At 47.6% G+C, this 19,313-nt stretch overlaps 1 protein-coding gene across 1 annotated transcript in view; it reads right to left on the bottom strand.

Annotated features, from left to right (window-relative positions):
* SLC38A6 (solute carrier family 38 member 6) overlaps nucleotides 1-19,313 on the bottom strand; it is a 97,537-nt gene that overhangs the window by 70,098 nt on the left and 8,126 nt on the right. Inside the window, exons 3-5 of the mRNA XM_060262870.1 lie at nucleotides 16,852-16,925; nucleotides 13,968-14,020; nucleotides 12,398-12,437 (exon numbers count right to left, since the gene is read on the bottom strand). Of these exons, the coding sequence (XP_060118853.1) occupies nucleotides 12,398-12,437; nucleotides 13,968-14,020; nucleotides 16,852-16,925 (167 nt within the window). The remainder of the gene's footprint in view (nucleotides 1-12,397; nucleotides 12,438-13,967; nucleotides 14,021-16,851; nucleotides 16,926-19,313) is intronic.

Below are 19,313 nucleotides of genomic sequence, written 5' to 3'. Positions count from 1 at the left end.
TTGCTACTAATTACCATTTACGCAGCACTTTCCAGCTTAAGAGTGCTTTTGCTGTTTGCCTTCAGAACAACTAGGGCTGCCAATCCCCAGGTGGGGGCAGGGGATTCCCCGGTTTGGAGTCCATCCCCCGCTTCAGGGTCATCAGCAAGCGGGGGCGGGGGGAGGGAAATGTCTGCTGGGCACTCCATTATTCCCTGCAGTTCTCATAGGGTATAATAGAGAATTGATCTGTGGGTATCTGGGGCTTGGAGGGAGGGCGGCTGTTTTTGAGGTAGAGGCACGAAATCTCCAGCATAGCATCCAATGCCTCTCCTCAAAAGGCCCTCCAAGTTCCAAAAGGATTGGACCAGGGGGTAAAATTCTATGAGCCCCCATAGAAGGTGCCCCATCCTTCATTATTTCTAATGGAAGGAAGGCATTTAAAAGGTGTGCAGTCCCTTTAAATGTGGTGGCCAGAACTCCCTTCAGAGTTCAATTATGCTTGTCACATCCTTGCTCCTGGCTCCACCGCAATGTCCCCTGGCTCCACCCCCAAAGTCCCCAGATATTTCTTGAATTGTACTTGGTAACCCTAGTTGAGAAAGGTTCTGGAGGGTAGCCGTGTTGGTCTAAAGCAGCAGAACAAAGTTCGAGTTTAGCAGCACCAACAAGGTTTTATTCAAGGCATAAGCTTTTGTGTCCACGCAAGCTTCTTCAGACACGTTGAAATGGAAGTTGCTGGTCCATATATTTAGGTAGAGGGTGAGCAGCAAATTAGCATAAGGTGTTTAACTGATGCAAGGACCAAACTGGAACAAAAGAATCATAGAGTTGGAAGGGACCTCCAGGGTCATCTAGTCCAGCTCCCTGCATAATGCAGGGACTTCAGAAGTACTTCCCCACACACATACACACACAGTGACCCCTGCTCCATGCCCAGATGATGGCAAAACCTCCATCTGACCCCAAAGTGGCAATCAGCATTTCCCTGGGCCTGTAAGAAAGGGGGCCACGAGAACTAAGCACTGATGCATCCCTTCTTGCCCTCCTCCTCATGATCTGCCTAATCACAGAATGTCAGAAGGCCCTCTAGCCTCTGTTTCAAAACCTCCAAGGAAGGAGAGCCCACCACCTCCCGAGGAAGCCTGTTCCACTGAGGAACTGCTCTAAACTCAAAGATACCTCCCCCTAAATTCACAAGATCTTCATTGCTGTCAGATGGCCATCTAGCCTCTGTTTAAAAACCTCCAAGGAAGGAGAGCCCACCACCTCCTGAGGAAGCCTCTTCCACTGAGAAACCGCTCTAAACTCACAAATACCTCCCCCTAAATTCACAGGATCCTCATTGCTGTCAGATGGCCCTCTAGCCTCTGTTTAAGAACCTCCAAGGAAGGAGAGCCCACCACCTCCCGAGGAAGCCTGTTCCACTGAGGAACCGCTCTAAACTCACAAACGCCTCCCCCTAAATTCACAGGATCCTCATTGCTGTCAGATGGCCCTCTAGCCTCTGTTTAAGAACCTCCAAGGAAGGAGAGCCCACCAGCTCCTGAGGAAGCCTGTTCCACTGAGGGACCGCTCTAAACTCACAAACACCTCCCCCTAAATTCACAGGATCCTCATTGCTGTCAGATGGCCATCTAGCCTTTGTTTAAAAACCTCCAAGGAAGGAGAGCCCACCAGCTCCTGAGGAAGCCTGTTCCACTGAGGGACCGCTCTAAACTCACAAACACCTCCCCCTAAATTCACAGGATCCTCATTGCTGTCAGAGGGCCATCCAGCCTCTGTTTAAGAACCTCCAAGGAAGGCGAGCCCACCACCTCCCAAGGAAGCCTGTTCCACTGAGGAACTGCTCTAAACTCACAAATACCTCCCCCTAAATTCACAGGATCCTCATTGCTGTCAGAGGGCCATCCAGCCTCTGTTTAAGAACCTCCAAGGAAGGCGAGCCCACCACCTCCCGAGGAAGCCTGTTCCACTGAGGGACCGCTCTAAACTCACAAACACCTCCCCCTAAATTCACAGGATCCTCATTGCTGTCAGATGGCCATCTAGCCTCTGTTTAAGAACCTCCAAGGAAGGAGAGCCCACCAGCTCCTGAGGACGCCTGTTCCACTGAGGGACCGCTCTAAACTCACAAATACCTCCCCCTAAATTCACAGGATCCTCATTGCTGTCAGAGGGCCCTCTAGCCTCTGTTTAAGAACCTCCAAGGAAGGAGAGCCCACCAGCTCCCGAGGAGGAAGCCTGTTCCACTGAGGAACCGCTCTAAACTCACAAATACCTCCCCCTAAATTCACAGGATCCTCATTGCTGTCAGAGGGCCATCCAGCCTCTGTTTAAGAACCTCCAAGGAAGGCGAGCCCACCACCTCCCGAGGAAGCCTGTTCCACTGAGGAACTGCTCTAAACTCACAAACACCTCCCCCTAAATTCACAGGATCCTCATTGCTGTCAGAGGGCCATCCAGCCTCTGTTTAAGAACCTCCAAGGAAGGCGAGCCCACCACCTCCCAAGGAAGCCTGTTCCACTGAGGAACTGCTCTAAACTCACAAATACCTCCCCCTAAATTCACAGGATCCTCATTGCTGTCAGAGGGCCCTCTAGCCTCTGTTTAAGAACCTCCAAGGAAGGAGAGCCCACCAGCTCCCGAGGAGGAAGCCTGTTCCACTGAGGAACCGCTCTAAACTCACAAATACCTCCCCCTAAATTCACAGGATCCTCATTGCTGTCAGAGGGCCATCCAGCCTCTGTTTAAGAACCTCCAAGGAAGGCGAGCCCACCACCTCCCGAGGAAGCCTGTTCCACTGAGGAACTGCTCTAAACTCACAAACACCTCCCCCTAAATTCACAGGATCCTCATTGCTGTCAGAGGGCCATCCAGCCTCTGTTTAAGAACCTCCAAGGAAGGCGAGCCCACCACCTCCCAAGGAAGCCTGTTCCACTGAGGAACTGCTCTAAACTCACAAACACCTCCCCCTAAATTCACAGGATCTTCATTGCTGTCAGAGTGCCATCCAGCCTCTGTTTAAGAACCTCCAAGGAAGGAGAGCCCACCACCTCCCAAGGAAGCCTGTTCCACTGAGGAACTGCTCTAAACTCACAAATACCTCCCCTAAATTCACAGGATCCTCATTACTGTCAGAGGGCCATCTAGTGTCTGTTTAAAAACCTCCAAGGAAGGAGAGCCCACCACCTCCCGAGGAAGCCTGTTCCACTCAGGAACTGCTCTAAACTCACAAACACCTCCCCTAAATTCACAGGATCCTCATTGCTGTCAGATGGCCCTCTAGCCTCTGTTTGAAAACCTCCAAGGAAAGAGAGCCCACCACCTCCCGAGGAAGCCTGTTCCACTGAATCGTGATCTCCTGTATACTTGCTGGGCATGTTTAGCCTGGACAGGAGATGACTGAGAGGTGACATGATCACCATCTTCAGGTACTTGAAAGGTTCAGATAGAAGATGGTGCAGAATTGTTTTCTGTGGCCCCAGAAGGTAGTACCAGAACCAATGGGTTGAAATTAAATCATTTTCTGACTCAACATTAGAAAGAACTTCCTGACGGTTAGAGCAGTTTCTCAGTGGGACAGGCTTCCTCGGGAGGTGGTGGGCTCTCCTTCCTTGTAGGTTAAACAGAGGCTGGATTGCCATCTGACAGCAATGAGGATCCTGTGAATTTAGGGGGAGGCAGAGGTGGAATTCTAGCAGGAGCTCCTTTGCATATTAAGCCACACCTCCACGATGTAGCTAATCCTCCAAGAGCTTAAAAGGCTCTTCTTTGTAAGAGGATTGGCTACATCATGGGGGTGTGGCCTAATATGCAAAGGAGCTCCTGCTAGAATTCCAGCCCTGGGGGGAGGCATTTGTGAATTTCCTGTATTGTACAGGGGGTTGGACTAGATGACCCTGCGGATCCCTTCCAACTCTATGATTCTATGAATTAATGTTTAAAACTCTAATCTGCAAGTGCACTGTTTCACTTTGTAAAAACAAAACAAAAAACCCTTACTGTTCTTTAAAACAACCTTTAAAAAACCACATCTAGACTGATTCCCTAAATTATCAAAATAAAACATAATTGGTCTTAAAAGGGCCTGAACTGTTTGGCTAAAACCGGAGACTGGCAAGCCTGCCCTTAATTAAAGCTGAGCTGGAAATCCTCAATTTAAGACAATAAGGGCAATTAGCTTTCAGGCCAAACGTTAAGCTGCCGCTGAAGGGGTGAGAGCGTTCAAATTAGCCTAAATTTCTCAGTAAACAATCCAGCTGCTGGTGGAAAATACGGAAGCCACTTAAAAGATTAATTTAGGCAGTTCCTCACGGAGAAATAGATGCCCCGTGGCAGGAAACAGCTATGTCTTCCCTCCACTTTAGCTGTTTGTGTACTTCAAAAAGGAAGGGGGGGGTTCCAGAGTTAGGCACTTTGGTGACAGAAGAATCAACACTTTGGGCTTCCCTTCCTTATGTTGACTTTATTGTTCTTTGAGGATTAGCGCTTTTTAAAACCTATGCAAACATTCCTCTTCCTCCATTTTGATAACATAATCCCTGGCATCCATGTGTTCTGTCTAGGGCGTCCATCACAGATCACTAGGTCTGTGCCACTTTAAAAAAAAAAAATAACATTTCCTGAAGTCTTGGCCCAAAATCATCCCCACATAGTTAGCCAAGCCCTACCCCTTTACCAAAATGCATCCAAAAGTTGCTAAATGCTTGCCATAGAGCCAGTTTGGTGTAGTGGTTAAGTGCGTGGACTCTTATTTGTGAGAACCGGATTTGATTCCCCACTCCTCCGCTTGCAGCTGCTGGAATGGCCTTGGGTCAGCCATAGCTCTCATAGGAGGTATCCTTGAAAGGGCAGCTTTTGTCAGAGCTCTCCCAGCCCAACCTACCTCACAGGGTGTTTGTTGTGGGGGGGAGGGAAGGTAGAGGAGATTGTGACCGCTCTGAGACTCTGAGATTCAGAGTATAGCACGGGATATAAATCCAAAATCAACTTCTTCTTCTTCTGGTGGTTACCATCAAACCCCTCTTTGGGTTCTCCACAAACTATGAACAAAGTCTGTGTCCAGCGGCCCCTTTACGAGCAACAAAGTTTAATTCTGTGCATAAACTATCATTTGCACACACACTGCTTCTTTGGTATCTGAAGAAGTGTGCACATACAGGAAAGCTGATACCCAGAATTAAAGATTTAAACAAAAATTAAAATAAAACATGATTCATACATTAGCACTTGTTGGTCTTAATGGTGCTTTCTTTGTATCTCTCTCACGTGATCCAGGGAACTGGGCAAAGGAAGCTCTGGCTCTTTCCTTCCTTTCCCAGAGGACCAGGAGGGGGAGGAGCCTCAGCCAATAGGCGGAAGAGAGGCTCGGCTCAGTAGCTCTGCTGTGCGATTGAGAGGGCCTGGCAAAACAAGCTTTCCCTCCCCCACCCTTCCTCCCCAAGGGAGGAGCCTCAGCCGATGGAGAAAATAGAAGCTTTGCTCTGTAGCTCCTGTGCAACTGAGCAAGCCTGGCAAAGCAAGCTGTGATGCAGAAGGAAGTAAAAGAGAGAGAGGGAAAAGGAAGCAGATGACAGCCAGTTGCTCAGGGGCCTGATAGGAGCCCTCTGGGGGCCTGTTTTGGCCCCTGGGCCATATGTTTGACACCCCTGGCTTAACAGATCATGTACTGGCACAACCAGGGGTGGCATTCTAGCAGGAGCTTCTTTGCATATTAGGCCACACACTCCTGATGTAGCCAATCTTCCTGGAGCTCACAAGGCTCTTTTCTGTAAGCTCTTGGAGGATTGGCTACATCAGGGGTGTGTGGCCTAGTATGCAAAGGAGCTCCTGCTAGAATTCCACCCCTGGGCACAACCAATTCAGAACTAAAAGAACAAGAACAACTGGGAAATTTTCTGCTAAACAGAAACATTAGATTCCAGTTCAGTAGTACCTCAGAGACGAGTGAGTGTTTCAGGGTACAAGTTTTCAAGAAGTTTTCAAGAAAGCCTGTTTGTATGAAACTCTTCTTTGTCTCCACGGTGCTACTGAACTTGAATCTATCTGTTCTCTTGCAGACAGCCACCCCTGGAAACTAAACAGAAAAGTTACCAAACTATTATAAATGGAACATAATATTTCTCACAGGGAGAGAGCAAAGCCTATTAAACCCTTTTTTTTTAAAAAAAAAATTAAGATTACAATAGTTAAAAGATTTGTCAACAAAATGTATTTTGAACTTTGGTGTTTTAAAGCTCACTTTTGTTTCCCCTCAAGGGCAGGATTCCCTTTCTCGTTTTTTCGTTCTGGCTGCTTCCTTTCCGGAGGGGGGAAATGACAAAGATAGCCTCTGTCACCATTAACACCCACCAGCTATTTTCTGGAACGGATTTTGAAAACGGCTATATTCTGAGTGACCAGCAGATGGCAAGGTGAGAGTGCTGAAGGGAACGTCCAGTCCCTGATTTAAAAAAAAACAAAACTCCAACATGACCATGAGATCTACAATCTATACCAGGGGTGACAAACATGCAGTTCGGGGGCCGAATCAGGCCCCCAGAGGGCTCCTATCAGGCCCCGAGCAACCGGCTGTCATCTGCTTCCTTCTCCCTCTCTCTTGCTTCCTTCTGCATAACAGGCTTGCTCAGGAGTTACAGAACAAAACCTCTATTTTCTCCATTGGCTGAGGCTCCTCCCTGGGGAAGGAAGGAAAGAGCCAGAGCTTCCTTTGCCCAGTTGCCTGGACCCTATGAGAGAAATACAAAGAAATCATCCTTAAGACTGAGTGCTAATGTTTTAAGCATTTTTAATATATATATATATATTTTTGTTTGTCTGTGTTCTTTATAAAATTTATATCTCTGCTACCTAATCTTAAATAGGTACACAGATGGCCCAGCCCAGCAAGGTCTCATTTATGTCAGATCTGGCCCTCATGAGTTTGACACCCCTGATTTATGCCCTATTTACATGCAAACACACAGACAAATTCCTAATCCAAATGACCTTTTGTTTGTACGTAAGTAGAAGAAATCTTGAAAAGCAGGATAGAATGACAGATCCTGAATCACATCTTAAGACTGCAAGATTAAAGATTCTACGGATTCACCCCAAAATCTGGCTGTTTGAAGCACAGACTTTTTTTTTTAAAGTATGTGCTCTGAAGCTCCGCTTTAAACCCCTCCTGCTATGAGACTGCACTTGTGTTAGTTTGCGACAGATCTTCTTTCTCGCTGCTCGCAACGGTGGTAGAAGGCAAACAAAAAGTCTCTCTTTTTCTAAAGGGAATATCGCCGCTTTCTGCTTACAATATGTTTGTTCTCTGTGTTTTAAGGACACAGAGCTACCGAGACATGCACTTTAGTTTCCCTTTGGGATAACAGAGGTTCACTGTTGAATCGGGTTTCTCTTAAGTTTTGCTGGTGCCAATGAGACACAGCCCCTGGCCAATGAGGAGACTGTTACTAAGGTTAAGCGACGTAGGTCGGTAAGATTTTTCCTGGTCATGAAATCAAAGACCACAGTCTTTGCAAAACCAGACAGACTAGCAAAAATGATTTGCTTCTGGTAAAACCAAAAGCCCCCCCCCCCCCCCCCCGGATTGCCTTTTCTAACATTTTTGGCCCTGAAATTTCTGCACTAGGAAACAGATGTTTGCATTTCACTACCTACATGCAAACACCTTGTAGGAAATCATTTTTATACAAGTCTCAGTAGATCCCACATCACTTTGCAGATGGGCCTTTCTCTCTCTCCCATCTCCTGGGGGAAAAAAATCACAAGCATTTCCCATCATAAGGAAAGAAAAAGAAATTAAAAGTGTGCGGCCTGCTCCAGATGACAATATGAGAGCTGCAAGAAGAAATTGGGGAAATTGTTTGCCCTTCAACACCTATAAAGCAGCTCGGCTCTCATAAGAAGGTAACAAGAGCCCTGCTGGATCAGACCAGTGGTCCATCCAGTCCAGCATCCTGTCTCACACAGGGTCTCAATCAATTCCTCTGGAGGGCCAGCAACAGAGCAGAGTCCGAGATCTTCATTAGAATATCAGAAAAGCCCTGCTGGATCAGACCAGTGGTCCATCTAGCCCAGCGACCTGTCTCACACCGTGGCCAACCAGTTCATCTGGGGGGGCCAACCACAGGGTATAGAGGCTGGGTGAGATCAGTGAGGGTCCATCTAGTACAGGATCCTCTCTCACAGGCCAACCTGTCCCTCTGGAGGGCCAACAACAGAGCAGAGAGTCCGAGGCTTTCATTAGAACATCAGAAGAGCCCTGCTGGATCTGACCAGTGGTCCATCTAGCGCAGCGACCTGTCTAACACCATGACCAAACCAGTTCCTCTGGAGGGTCAACAACAGGCCATGGAGGCCGAGGCCTTCATTAACAACAGGTTAACAACAAGAGATGAGAAGACCTCATTTTGGGATGGAGGTCACAGGAGCAGAACTCCAGAAGCTCTAAATTTTATTGTGTTCTTTCTTTCTTACCCCACTCCACTTGCTTTCTGGGCTCCATTGTTCAAACCCCCCTGTGAGAATTTTGCTGACCTCTAAGATTTGACAAACTTTCTAATATTTTTCCCTACCTCCCCCCAAAAACGCTGGAGATTGAACTAGTCAGGACTGGAATCTCTTGTTAAGGCAAAACAACTCTGCTTTTCTACAGCTGGTGTTAAAAATGGTGGGTGGGAGAAATGGCCACCCATTCTTGAAGCAAAGACTCCCATGGAAAGTCACCACTGAGAGGGGGTTTTGGAGGTTTTCATCCAAAGGACCAGGGTTAGGTCAAAGCTTGGAATAATGGTTTTTTTCCGACCGCAAAAAAAAGTGCGGCCTCTTGAATTAATCAGAAATGAGAATTTTTGGCAGATACGTCCCAGGTTTCTGACAGTTAGATTTATTGCAAGGGATGGAATAAGTAGTTTGATAACACCCAATTCGCAATAGTCCAGGCCTCTGGGGCCCCTCAAGAGAGTTTTATTAAAAGTGACAGATGAGGAGGGTTATGAACGGCGAAGAGGGAGGAGGAACTCGGACTCAAATTTCCTTCAACTGCCATACTCTTGTACGAGGCCCCAGTTTGGTCTGACCCCTCGCTGCCTAACCTCCGCTTGTTTCATGGCATTTAGTCCAGCCGAAGAGGAAAGGAAATTAAAAAATTTGTTCACCGTTACGTAACATGGCTCCACACCGGTATGAATAAATAACCTCTAGTCCTCAGAATTACGGTGTTCACACTCAGCTCTGCAGTTAATCCCAAGGGTTTGCTACACTTCTAAATTCAACATTTTCTTAGACCGAGGGCCAGAAAATTGAATTACGAACACAAGCGGCCAAGTTCGAAGTAAGCTCGGGAGAACGACTGTCAGAACAGACTTGGATTTATGCAATCGCAGAGACGTATGTCACTCAACAGATGAGTCCCGTGGCGCAGAGTGGTAAAGCTGCAGTACTGCAGTCCAAGCTCTGCTCACGACCTGAGTTCGATCCCGGCGGAAGCTGGGTTCGGGTAGCCGGCTCAAGGTTGACTCAGCCTCCCATCCCTCCGAGGTCGGTAAAATGAGTCCCCGGCTTGCTGGGGAGAAAGTGTAGATGATTGGGGAAGGCAACGGCAAACCACCCCGTAACAAAAAGTCTGCCAAGAAAATGTCGTGATGTGCTGCTACCCCATGGGTCGGTAACAACTGCTCGCACAGGACTACCTTTGCCTTTATGTTACTCAACACGTACAGGGTTTGGGACCTCGCCCTGCCATTTTAGATTAAAGATATTCCTACAGATTAAGCATATAAGTAACTTGGCATGACAGTGAAGAAGTGTCTGAAATAAACTGAACTGAAATGCCAAGGGAGGTAAATTTGACAGAACCTATGTCTGGGTGCTCTCAAGGGCCAAACTGAAAGTCAGTGTGGCGTAGTGGTTAAGAGCAGCCGATTCTAATCTAGAGAACCAGGTTCGATTCCCCACTCCTCCTCCACAGGCAGTGGCTGGATGACCATGGGTCAGTCCCATCTATCTCAGAGCTGTTCTCTCAAGAGCCGTTCTCTCAGAGCTCCCTCAGTCCCGCCGACCTCATAGGGTGTCTTTTGTGGGGAGAGGAAGGGAAAGGAGATTGTAAGCCGCTCTGAGACTCTGAGTGAAAGGCTGAAATAAATCCAATAATCCCTCCTCCTCCTCCATGTGACAGCGTCCTCGTGGCCGCACATACGGTTGCAAAGTCCTCTTCAAGCCCCGGTGGGGGACATTTGCGTGTGATGAAATGACATCACCCAGAAGTGACGTAATCAAAATGGTGGTGCACACACTGGCTGCTCTAGGCGTTTCCAGGAAAACTTAATGGTTTTCCCAGATGCTCTAACCATTTGGGAGGTTAAAACTCTATGCTACTTATTGTACCATAGAGTTTTACCTCCCAAATGGCTAGAGCGTCCAGGAAAACCATAGAGCTTTCCCGGAAATGCCTAGAGCGGCCCCACATGTGCGCCACCATTTTGATGGCATCACTTCCGGGTGATGTTATTGCGCCGGCGACGCAGGGGGAGGTTCCCCCCGCTGGCCCAATGTGGGCCGGTGGGTTGGGAACCTCCGGGGTGCGGGAATCCCCACCCGGACCGGGGCTTGGCAGCCCTACCGCCACAAGAACACAGTTGCCATTTCAAAATGTCTGCAGAGTGGTGTTCTTGTCTCCCCCCTTCTGAATGCTGAAACAGCCATGGCGGAGTGGAGGGGCCCAATTAGGCCCTTGTGACATTTTTAAAATCTTTTAAAATGGTGGAGGCGTCCTTCTAGTAGTCATGCAGGGCTTTTTTTTTTTTTTAGCAGAAATGCGTACGAAAGCAGTTTCGGGTGGCACGGCATCAGGGGGAGTGGCCTAATATGCAAATGAGTTCCTGCTGAGCTTTTTCTACAAAAAAAGCCCTGTGTGAAACAATGGTGGTGTCAGGGTATGTGGCCTAATATGCAGATCAGTTCCTGCTGCGCTTTTTCTACAGAAAAAAGCCCCGCTGTCATGTTTAGTTTGGCCCTTTCTTATCAAAAAAGTTAAAAATGGTAAAACAATTCCAGAGCCTCATTAACCATAGGTAGGATAATTATGCCTTGGTTAGGGGATCCAGTGTAGTGGAGACGTTATAGGGCTGGAATAGCATCTGGGAGACCCGGTTTCAAATCCCGACTCTGCTGTACAGCTTGCTGGGAAACATTAGCCTAGTTGCACCCTTGGCTTAACCTACCTCACAAGGTTGTTGTCAGGATAAAAGGAGGATAATAAACATATGGGATGCAAGATGCCAACAGTGCAATTAAGCTGGTCTACTCAGATGCCTACTCAATGGGGCTTACTCCCAGGAAAGTTCTCCTAGGGTTGTACTAGGATCAATTTATTTCAAACATTTTATACTGCTTTTCTGTTCAAGTAGCCCCCTCCCTTCAAGATGGCAGACATCAAACATTACAACATCAAAAACATTTAAAAGATGGTATATATACCCAAGACTTCTTTGTAGCAGGAACTCCTTTGTACATTAGGCCGCACACCCTCGATGTATCCAATCCTCCTGGAGCTTACAGTAGGCCCTGTACTAAGAGCCCTGAAAGCTCTTAGAGGATTGGCTACATCAGAGAGGTGTGGCCTAATATGCAAAGGAGTCCCTGCTACAAAAAAATCCCTGTATATACCATAATTCAATAAAACAATATAATGATTCAATAAAGAAATAATTCAAGTAAAACATATGGAGGCTAATAACAGTTATTTTTTTTTGGGGGGGGGGGGGAGGCATGCCAAATAAAACGAAACGAAACTTTACCCACAGGCGGAAGACAAGAATAAAGGGAGACAGACAAACTGGAGCATAAAAGACTATCCGTTTTTAGGTTACCACTGCTTCTGCCTCTTTTTTCTGCTCTCTCTCCCACATGCACAACCCCCTACACCAGGAGTCCCCAACGTGGCACCTGTGAACACCATCTGTACAGAGACTTTTATTGGCATATCAACAATCACAAAATGGATAAAACATCTTCTCATAGTATGATGCCCGCCAACAACTTTCTTGGTTCTTGCCCAGTGCTTTTTAAAAGTGGGCCGATCCAGGTGGGGATGTTGCCCAGTAAGGCTTCTGATTGGCTGCTGGGCATCTGATTGGCTGTGCAGATCTTTAAAAACATTGCCTTGGCAGGGCTGTGGCCACTGCAGAAGGACCTTCGCTGTATAAGTGAAAGCAAGCGATGGCAGCCATTCTGTGGCTGGCTCCATCTCCCGGGGCAGCCATTTTGTGGTTGGCTCTGCCTCCTGCGGCAGCCATTTTGCGGCCGCACCTACTGCACTGTGTCGGGATTCCACAGGTGCCCACTGGCTCAAGGAGGCTGGGGACCCCTGCCCTGCCCTCTAAAGGAGCCTCAACACTTCTCAAAGTCTGAAATCTCTTACCTCCAATGTTCTGAATGATGATTGTGCAGGCCACAAGAATCTACCAAAAAAAAGCAAACTGTGTTAAGAAAGGCGATCTCAACCAGGGTTGCTAATCTCCAGATGCGACATGGTGATCTCCCAGAATTACAGTTTCTCTCCAGACTACAGAAATCAGTTTCTCTGGGGAAAATGTCTGCTTTGGAGGGTGGGCTCTATGACGTTAACGCCCTCCCCTCCTCAAACTCCGCCCCCCCCCAGGGTCCCCATCCAAAATCTCCAGGAGTTTCCCAACCTAGACCTGACAACCCGACAGTCCCAACAAACCCTAACAAACAAACCCTAACAAACCGTACACCAGTTTGGTGTAGTGGTTAAGTGTGCGAACTCTTATCTGGGAGAACCGGGTTTGATTCCCCACTCCTCCACTTGCACTGCTAGCATGGTCTTGGTCAGCCATAGCTCTGGTAGAGGTTGTCCTTGAAAGGGCAGCTGCTGTGAGAGCCCTCTCAGCCCCACCTACCTCACAGGGTGTCTGTTGTGGGGGGGGGAAGAAGATATAGGAGATTGTAAGCCGCTCTGAGTCTCTGATTCAGAGAGAAGGGCAGGGTATAAATCTGCAATTCTTCTTCTTCTTCTTCTAACTTGCAGCTTCAAAATCAGGCCGCAGAACTGATCAAACAAACACTAAAAGGGAAGCGGCTGAGCACGCTTGAGTGTGTGACAGAAAAGAACCGTGAGGTGGCATGCGGCCAGCTGAGGTCAGGCAGCGAAGGATCAGAACCATAAAGGCAAACTATTCCTATTAGTGTCATTTCCTTCTGTGGGAGGGAGGGATGGAGATTGGATTTATACCCTGCAAGTGGAGGAGTGGGGAATCAAACCTGGTTCTCCCAGGTAAGAGTCCGCACACTTCACCGCGACACCAAACTGGCTCTCAGTTTGAAACTAAGGCAACCCCTCAGCGGGGTTTCAAGGTAAGGAACAAGCAGAGGTGGTTTGCTATTGCCTGCCTCCGTGTATCAACCCTTGCTGTTCTCCCATCCAAGTACCAAACAGGCGAGCCTTTGGCCCACGGGGGAGGGGGCACTGCCCTCTGACTTTTGGGACAGGCCTCTGACTTCCAGGGGGGCCTCCAGGGTACAGCCTGCTTCCCCCCCCCCTTTTTTTGACAGAAAAAAGCTTATGAGAAGCGGAAAGCTGCGCAGTGGATGGGAAAGAACGCCCCCCCCCCCTTTTAATATCCTGGCAACGCCAACCCTGCTCAGCTTCTAAGATGTGATGAGATCAAGCTAGTTTGACTCGTCCAGGTCAGGCCACTGGAACTATAACAATAATTGCAGGCCACAAGCCACTCGTGGACGACCCAAAGGGTTTCCAAGGCAAGAGGTGAGCAGAAGGGGTTCGCCGTTGCTTTCCTCTGCATAACAACCCAGGTCTTCTTTGGTGGTCTCCCATCCATGGACTAATCAGGGCTCACCCAGCTTAGCTTCCGAGTTCTGATGAGTTCAGGCTGGGTTGGACTACGGACTTAAAAAATCAAAACAGAGGATTACGTAAGAAAAACAGGGAGAGCAAGTTGGTTAATTACCTTTCCCGGTGAGCCAAAGGCAAAGAGGCCGAGATCTTCATAAGAAGTGACGGCTATTTAGGAGGAAGAAAGTAATTCTGAGATGTGGCACAGATTCAAGCCACGAATATATAAGGCAGTCATGCTTACAGATCTGACCCATTTAATCTTTGTTCCGCCACCCCCCTTCCCCAAACACCAATATAAGGACCATAAATACATGTTGGAAAATTATATTACTATTAAATTTAGTAGGAATTAACCAAGGAGCATAATTCGGGATTCTAATTTCCAGGTCTCATTTTGGGCAGGAACTCACCGGAGCAAAGCTCCAGAACCTCTAAATTTTATTGTGCTCTCCTCTTTCTTTCTTACTCCCCCAGCCCATATTTGCTTCAGGCCCCATTCATTGTTCAACCCCCCTGTGAGAATTTGGCTGGACACTAAGATCTGACAAACTTTCTAATGTTTCCCCCCACAAAAAATGGGGAAAATAACCAAAACATATATAAAGCAGAGAGATATCTTCATCACATCACAGTGGCCACATAGGAGAAAGTCATTTAAGAAGTGCGATGGCAGTAAAGTTTTACTGTAACAGTTTTAATTCAAGAAGCATTTTAAGGTAGATACTGAGCTGATATAGCTTAGCACCCCTTCTGGTGATGTCAGGGGGTGTGTGGCATATGCAAATGAGTTGTGCTAATGAGCTCCGGCACCTCTTTTTCTATGAAATGGCCCCTACTGATTTCACACCAAAATCATGTCTCATGTTCCCCAAAGAACAGGATTTTCAGGAGCATTTGGGATGATTGTGAACGGAGGGAGCCAAGGAAATTATGTCTGTTTTTATGGCCTATGTTTTAATGCTGGGATGGGTTTTTAAAGCTGGATTTTAATTAACACCTTTTAATGTTTTAGAGCAGGGATGGCCAAACTCACTTAATGTGAAAGCCACATGGAATAAGTGTCAGAGGTTTGTGAGCTGCAAGACAGGGACATCAGATATTTGAGAGAGGGAGGGAGGGATCAACAACTGCTCTCTAAGGTCTCAGGTGGACCAAAGTCTCTGCTACCTGAGATGTTTTTTTAACTACCTGCTGTACTTGTAAGACACGCCCTGTGCTTTACAGCTCAGCAAACACCTGCAATGGCATCAGCTCAAGACTAGCATTGTTTACTCAAAGGAAGGGAGGCTCGGCGAGATTACGTACATACATACACATATATTTCTCGCAGACCATTTGGTCAAAAGCAAATGGCAACGAAATTTTAAAAAATCCGTCAATAAAACAGATTTTACGGATTTTACAAAATAAACGTTTAGAATCAGCAAAGTGCACAACATAAAACATTTTCTTAAAATCCTCTCTTAAATCTAAACACTCCCAGAAGAAATGTTACAGATTCAGTAATATTGCAATTAAAAGTCTGCTCCCATTTCAACCGGCAACTAAAGACATATCTGCATATTGCAAAAAGCAGAGATATTCCTCAGCTTAACGTTGTCTCTCTTTTGTATGCAGTGTTCTGGCTGGCTGTGGTCACGGTGTAGCAGCGGTATCTCTGGCCGGGGGTCATGTCATAGAAAAAGAGGTGCTGGAGCTCATTAGCACATTTCATTTGCGTAACTCATTTGCATAGGCCACACACACCCTGACACCAGGAGGTCTGCTAAATTAGATCAGCTCAGCGTCTACCTTAAAAATGCTTCTTGGATTATAATGCTCATAATAAAACCTTACTCCCATACTTTTTAAAATTTCTTCCTCCTGTGTGGCCACAGGGGCAGGATGAAAATTTCCAAGGGTCTGCTTTATATGTTTTGGATATTTTCCCATTTTTGTGTGGGGGAAAATATTAGAAAGTTGGTCAAATCTTAGAGTTCAGCCAAATTCTCACAGACCAATTTAAAGTAGTGGTTAAGTGCGCGGACTCTCATCGAGGTTTAATTCCCCACTCCTCCCCTTACAGCTGCTGGAATGGCCTTGAGTCAGCCATAGCTATCGCAGGAGTTGTCCTTGAAAGGGCAGCTTCTGGGAGAGCCCTCTGAGCCCCACCCACCTCACAGGGTGTCTGTTGTGGGGGAGGAAGGGAAAGGAGATTGTAGGCCGCTCTGAGACTCTGTCCTTGAAAGGGCAGCTGCTGTGAGAGCCCTCTCCAGCCCCACCCACAGGGTGTCTGTTGTGGGGGAGGAAGGGAAAGGAGATTGTAGGCCACTCTGAGACTCTGTCCTTGAAAGGGCAGCTGCTGGGAGAGCCCTCTGAGCCCCACCTACCTCACAGGGTGTCTGTTGTGGGGGAGGAAGGGAAAGGAGATTGTAGGCCACTCTGAGACTCTGTCCTTGAAAGGGCAGCTGCTGGGAGAGCCCTCTGAGCCCCACCCACCTCACAGGGTGTCTGTTGTGGGGGAGGAAGGGAAAGGAGATTGTAGGCCGCTCTGAGACTGTGTCCTTGGAAGGGCAGCTGCTGGGAGAGCCCTCTCCAGCCTCACCCACCTCATACCCCACTTAACCACTGCACCAAACTGGCTCTCGAAGGACCGGACCGTAGTTGCTGTGAGAGATCTCTACCTGAGATCACGCAGAGCCACTGCCAGTCTAAATAGACAACATTGACCTTGATGAAATTACCTTCTAATTCAGTATATGGTAGCTTCATGTGTGTTCAAGTCAGGGGTGCATCTTGGTGCCCTCCCAGTTCATGGAAGCCAACAGTAAGGCCCCAACAGGCCTGGCCGATGCTTTGGATAAATCAGCATTCAGCTGACGAACGTTTGCAAAAACACACACCTCCCCGCTCTGCAGCAGCCCCAGTAACTGCAGGTTTGGGAACCTGCTTTGCAAAACTGGAACATCTTTGATAACTTCATGCAGGCACCGTAAAAGCGCAGGTCCTCCACTTACCAGTGTGAATGCACAGAGTGAGAAGAAGGAAAACAGAGTAAGCTGCGAGAACGGCAACCATCAGCAGCAACACGCTAGAACAGAACAAACAAAGGGTCAAAGTCATGCTGAGCCAGGGCTTTTTTTGGGTAGAAATACCCCAGCAGGAACTTATTTCCATATTAGGCCACACCCTCTGACATCACTTTGTTTCATACAGGGCTTTTTTTTTGTAGAAAAGGCCCAGCAGGAAACATTTGCCTCGACGGGGAGGGCGAGATATAAATGGAATAAAATAAAATATAAATAAATAAATCAGGCCACGCCCTCTGGTGCCAAGCCAGCCAGAACTGCGTTCCTGTTTAAAAAAAAAGCCCTGGGCTTAACTCTGTGTTTGTGTACAGCAGGGCTTTTTTTGTAGCAAGAGCTCCTTTGCATATTAGGCCACACCCTCCTGATGTAGCCAATCCTCCAAGAGCTTAGAGGGCTCTTTGTACAGGGCCTACTGGAAGCTCCAGGAGGATTGGCTACATCAGGAGGGTGTGGCCTAATAGGCAAAGGAGGTCCTGCTAGAATTCCTTACAGGGCTCTAAGTACAGGGCCTATTGGAAGCTCCAGAAGGATTGGCTACATCAGGGGGGTGTGGCCAAATAGACAAAGGAGGTTCTGCTAGAATTCCTTACAGGGCTTTAAGTAAAGGGCCTACTGTAAGCTCTTGGAGGATTGGCTACATCAGGGGTGTGTGGCCTAATATGCAAAGGAGGTCCTGCTAGAATTCCTTACAGGGCTCTTCATACAGGGCCTACTGGAAGCTCTTGGAGGATTGGCTACATCACGGGGGTGTGGCCAAATAGACAAAGGAGGTTCTGCTAGAATTCCTTACAGGGCTCTAAGTAAAGGGCCTACTGTAAGCTCTTGGAGGATTGGCTACATCAGGGGTGTGTGGCCTAATATGCAAAGGAGGTCCTGCTAGAATTCCTTACAGGGCTCTTCATGCAGGGCCTACTGTAAGCTCTTGGAGGATTGGCTACATCAGGGGGGTGTGGCCTAATAGGCAAAGGAGGTCCTGCTAGAATTCCTTACAGGGCTCTTAGTACAGGGCCTACTGGAAGCTCTTGGAGGATTGGCTACATCACGGGGGTGTGGCCAAATAGACAAAGGAGGTTCTGCTAGAATTCCTTACAGGGCTCTCAGTACAGGGCCTACTGGAAGCTCCAGGAGGATTGGCTACATCAGGGGGTGTGGCCTAATATGCAAAGGAGGTCCTGCTAGAATTCCTTACAGGGTTCTAAGAACAGGGCCTACTGGAAGCTCTTGGAGGATTGGCTACATCAGGGGTGTGTGGCCTAATATGCAAAGGAATTCCTGCTACAAGAAAAGCTCTGATATAGACTCATGGCGACCCCAGTAAGGGGCTTTCGTGGCAAGTGAGAAGCAGAGGTGTTTTGCCATCACTTTCCTCTGCAGAGGCTTCCTTTGTGGCCTCCCTTCCCAAGTGCTGACTGTGCTTAGCTTCCAACATCTAACAAGATTGGGCTATAGCAGGGGTGGCCAAACTTGCTTGACATAACAGCTTCACAGAATAAATGACAGATGTTTGAGAGCTGCAAGACATGAATGTCAGATGTTTGAGAGAAGGCAGGAAGGAAAATATATGGGATGGAAAATGAAGGTAAAGGTAGTCCCCTGTGCAAGCACCAGTCGTTTTCGACTCTGGGGTGACGTTGCTTTCACAATGTTTTCACGGAAGACTTTTTATGGGGTGGTTTGCCATTGCCTTCCCCAGTCATCTACACTTTCCCCCCAGCAAGCTGGGGACTCATAAGGATGGATGAAAGGCTGAGTCAACCTGGAACCGGCTCCCTGAATCCAGCTTCTGCTGGTATCGAACTCAGGTCATGAGCAGAGCTTAGACCTGCAGTACTGCAGCTTTACCACTCTGCGCCACGGGGTTCTTGGGATGGAAAATAGAGAGGTGGAAAGAAAGCAACTGTAACTTTAATACATTCTCCAAGCTGCCAGCTGGTTTGGCTTGGAGAAGTGATTTAAATACCGTCTCCAGGTTGGCGGGTGGGGTGGGATGGGGGCTTCAAGAGCCACACGATATGTGTGAAAGAGCCACATGTGGCTCCCGAGCCACAGTTTGGCTACCCCTGGGCTATAGCATGCTGCCTTCCCTCCCACTTAAAACAATCCACATCATATTTTAAAATGGAGAGCTGAGAGGCTATATTTTCCCAGAAATAACAACCAAAAAAAAAATCATCATAAGACAAATTTCCTCATTTTATGGCTCACATTAGCCATAAATCACTCAGTTGCTCGTTACTCAATATTTTCCATGTTCTGCTTTTCATTGACTTTTTCTGTGTGTTAAAATTAGATCGCATCATAACCATGCGTGGAGGAGGGGGGAGGCTAGAACGATTTCATACTATAAGCCAGATTCAAGGACAGTTTAGGTCAGTCGTTTTAATTTGCAA

Source organism: Heteronotia binoei, chromosome 21 (assembly GCF_032191835.1).
Source record: "Heteronotia binoei isolate CCM8104 ecotype False Entrance Well chromosome 21, APGP_CSIRO_Hbin_v1, whole genome shotgun sequence".
Classification (NCBI taxonomy): Eukaryota; Metazoa; Chordata; class Lepidosauria; order Squamata; family Gekkonidae; genus Heteronotia; species Heteronotia binoei.
This window is presented reverse-complemented; position numbering and strand designations above follow the sequence as displayed.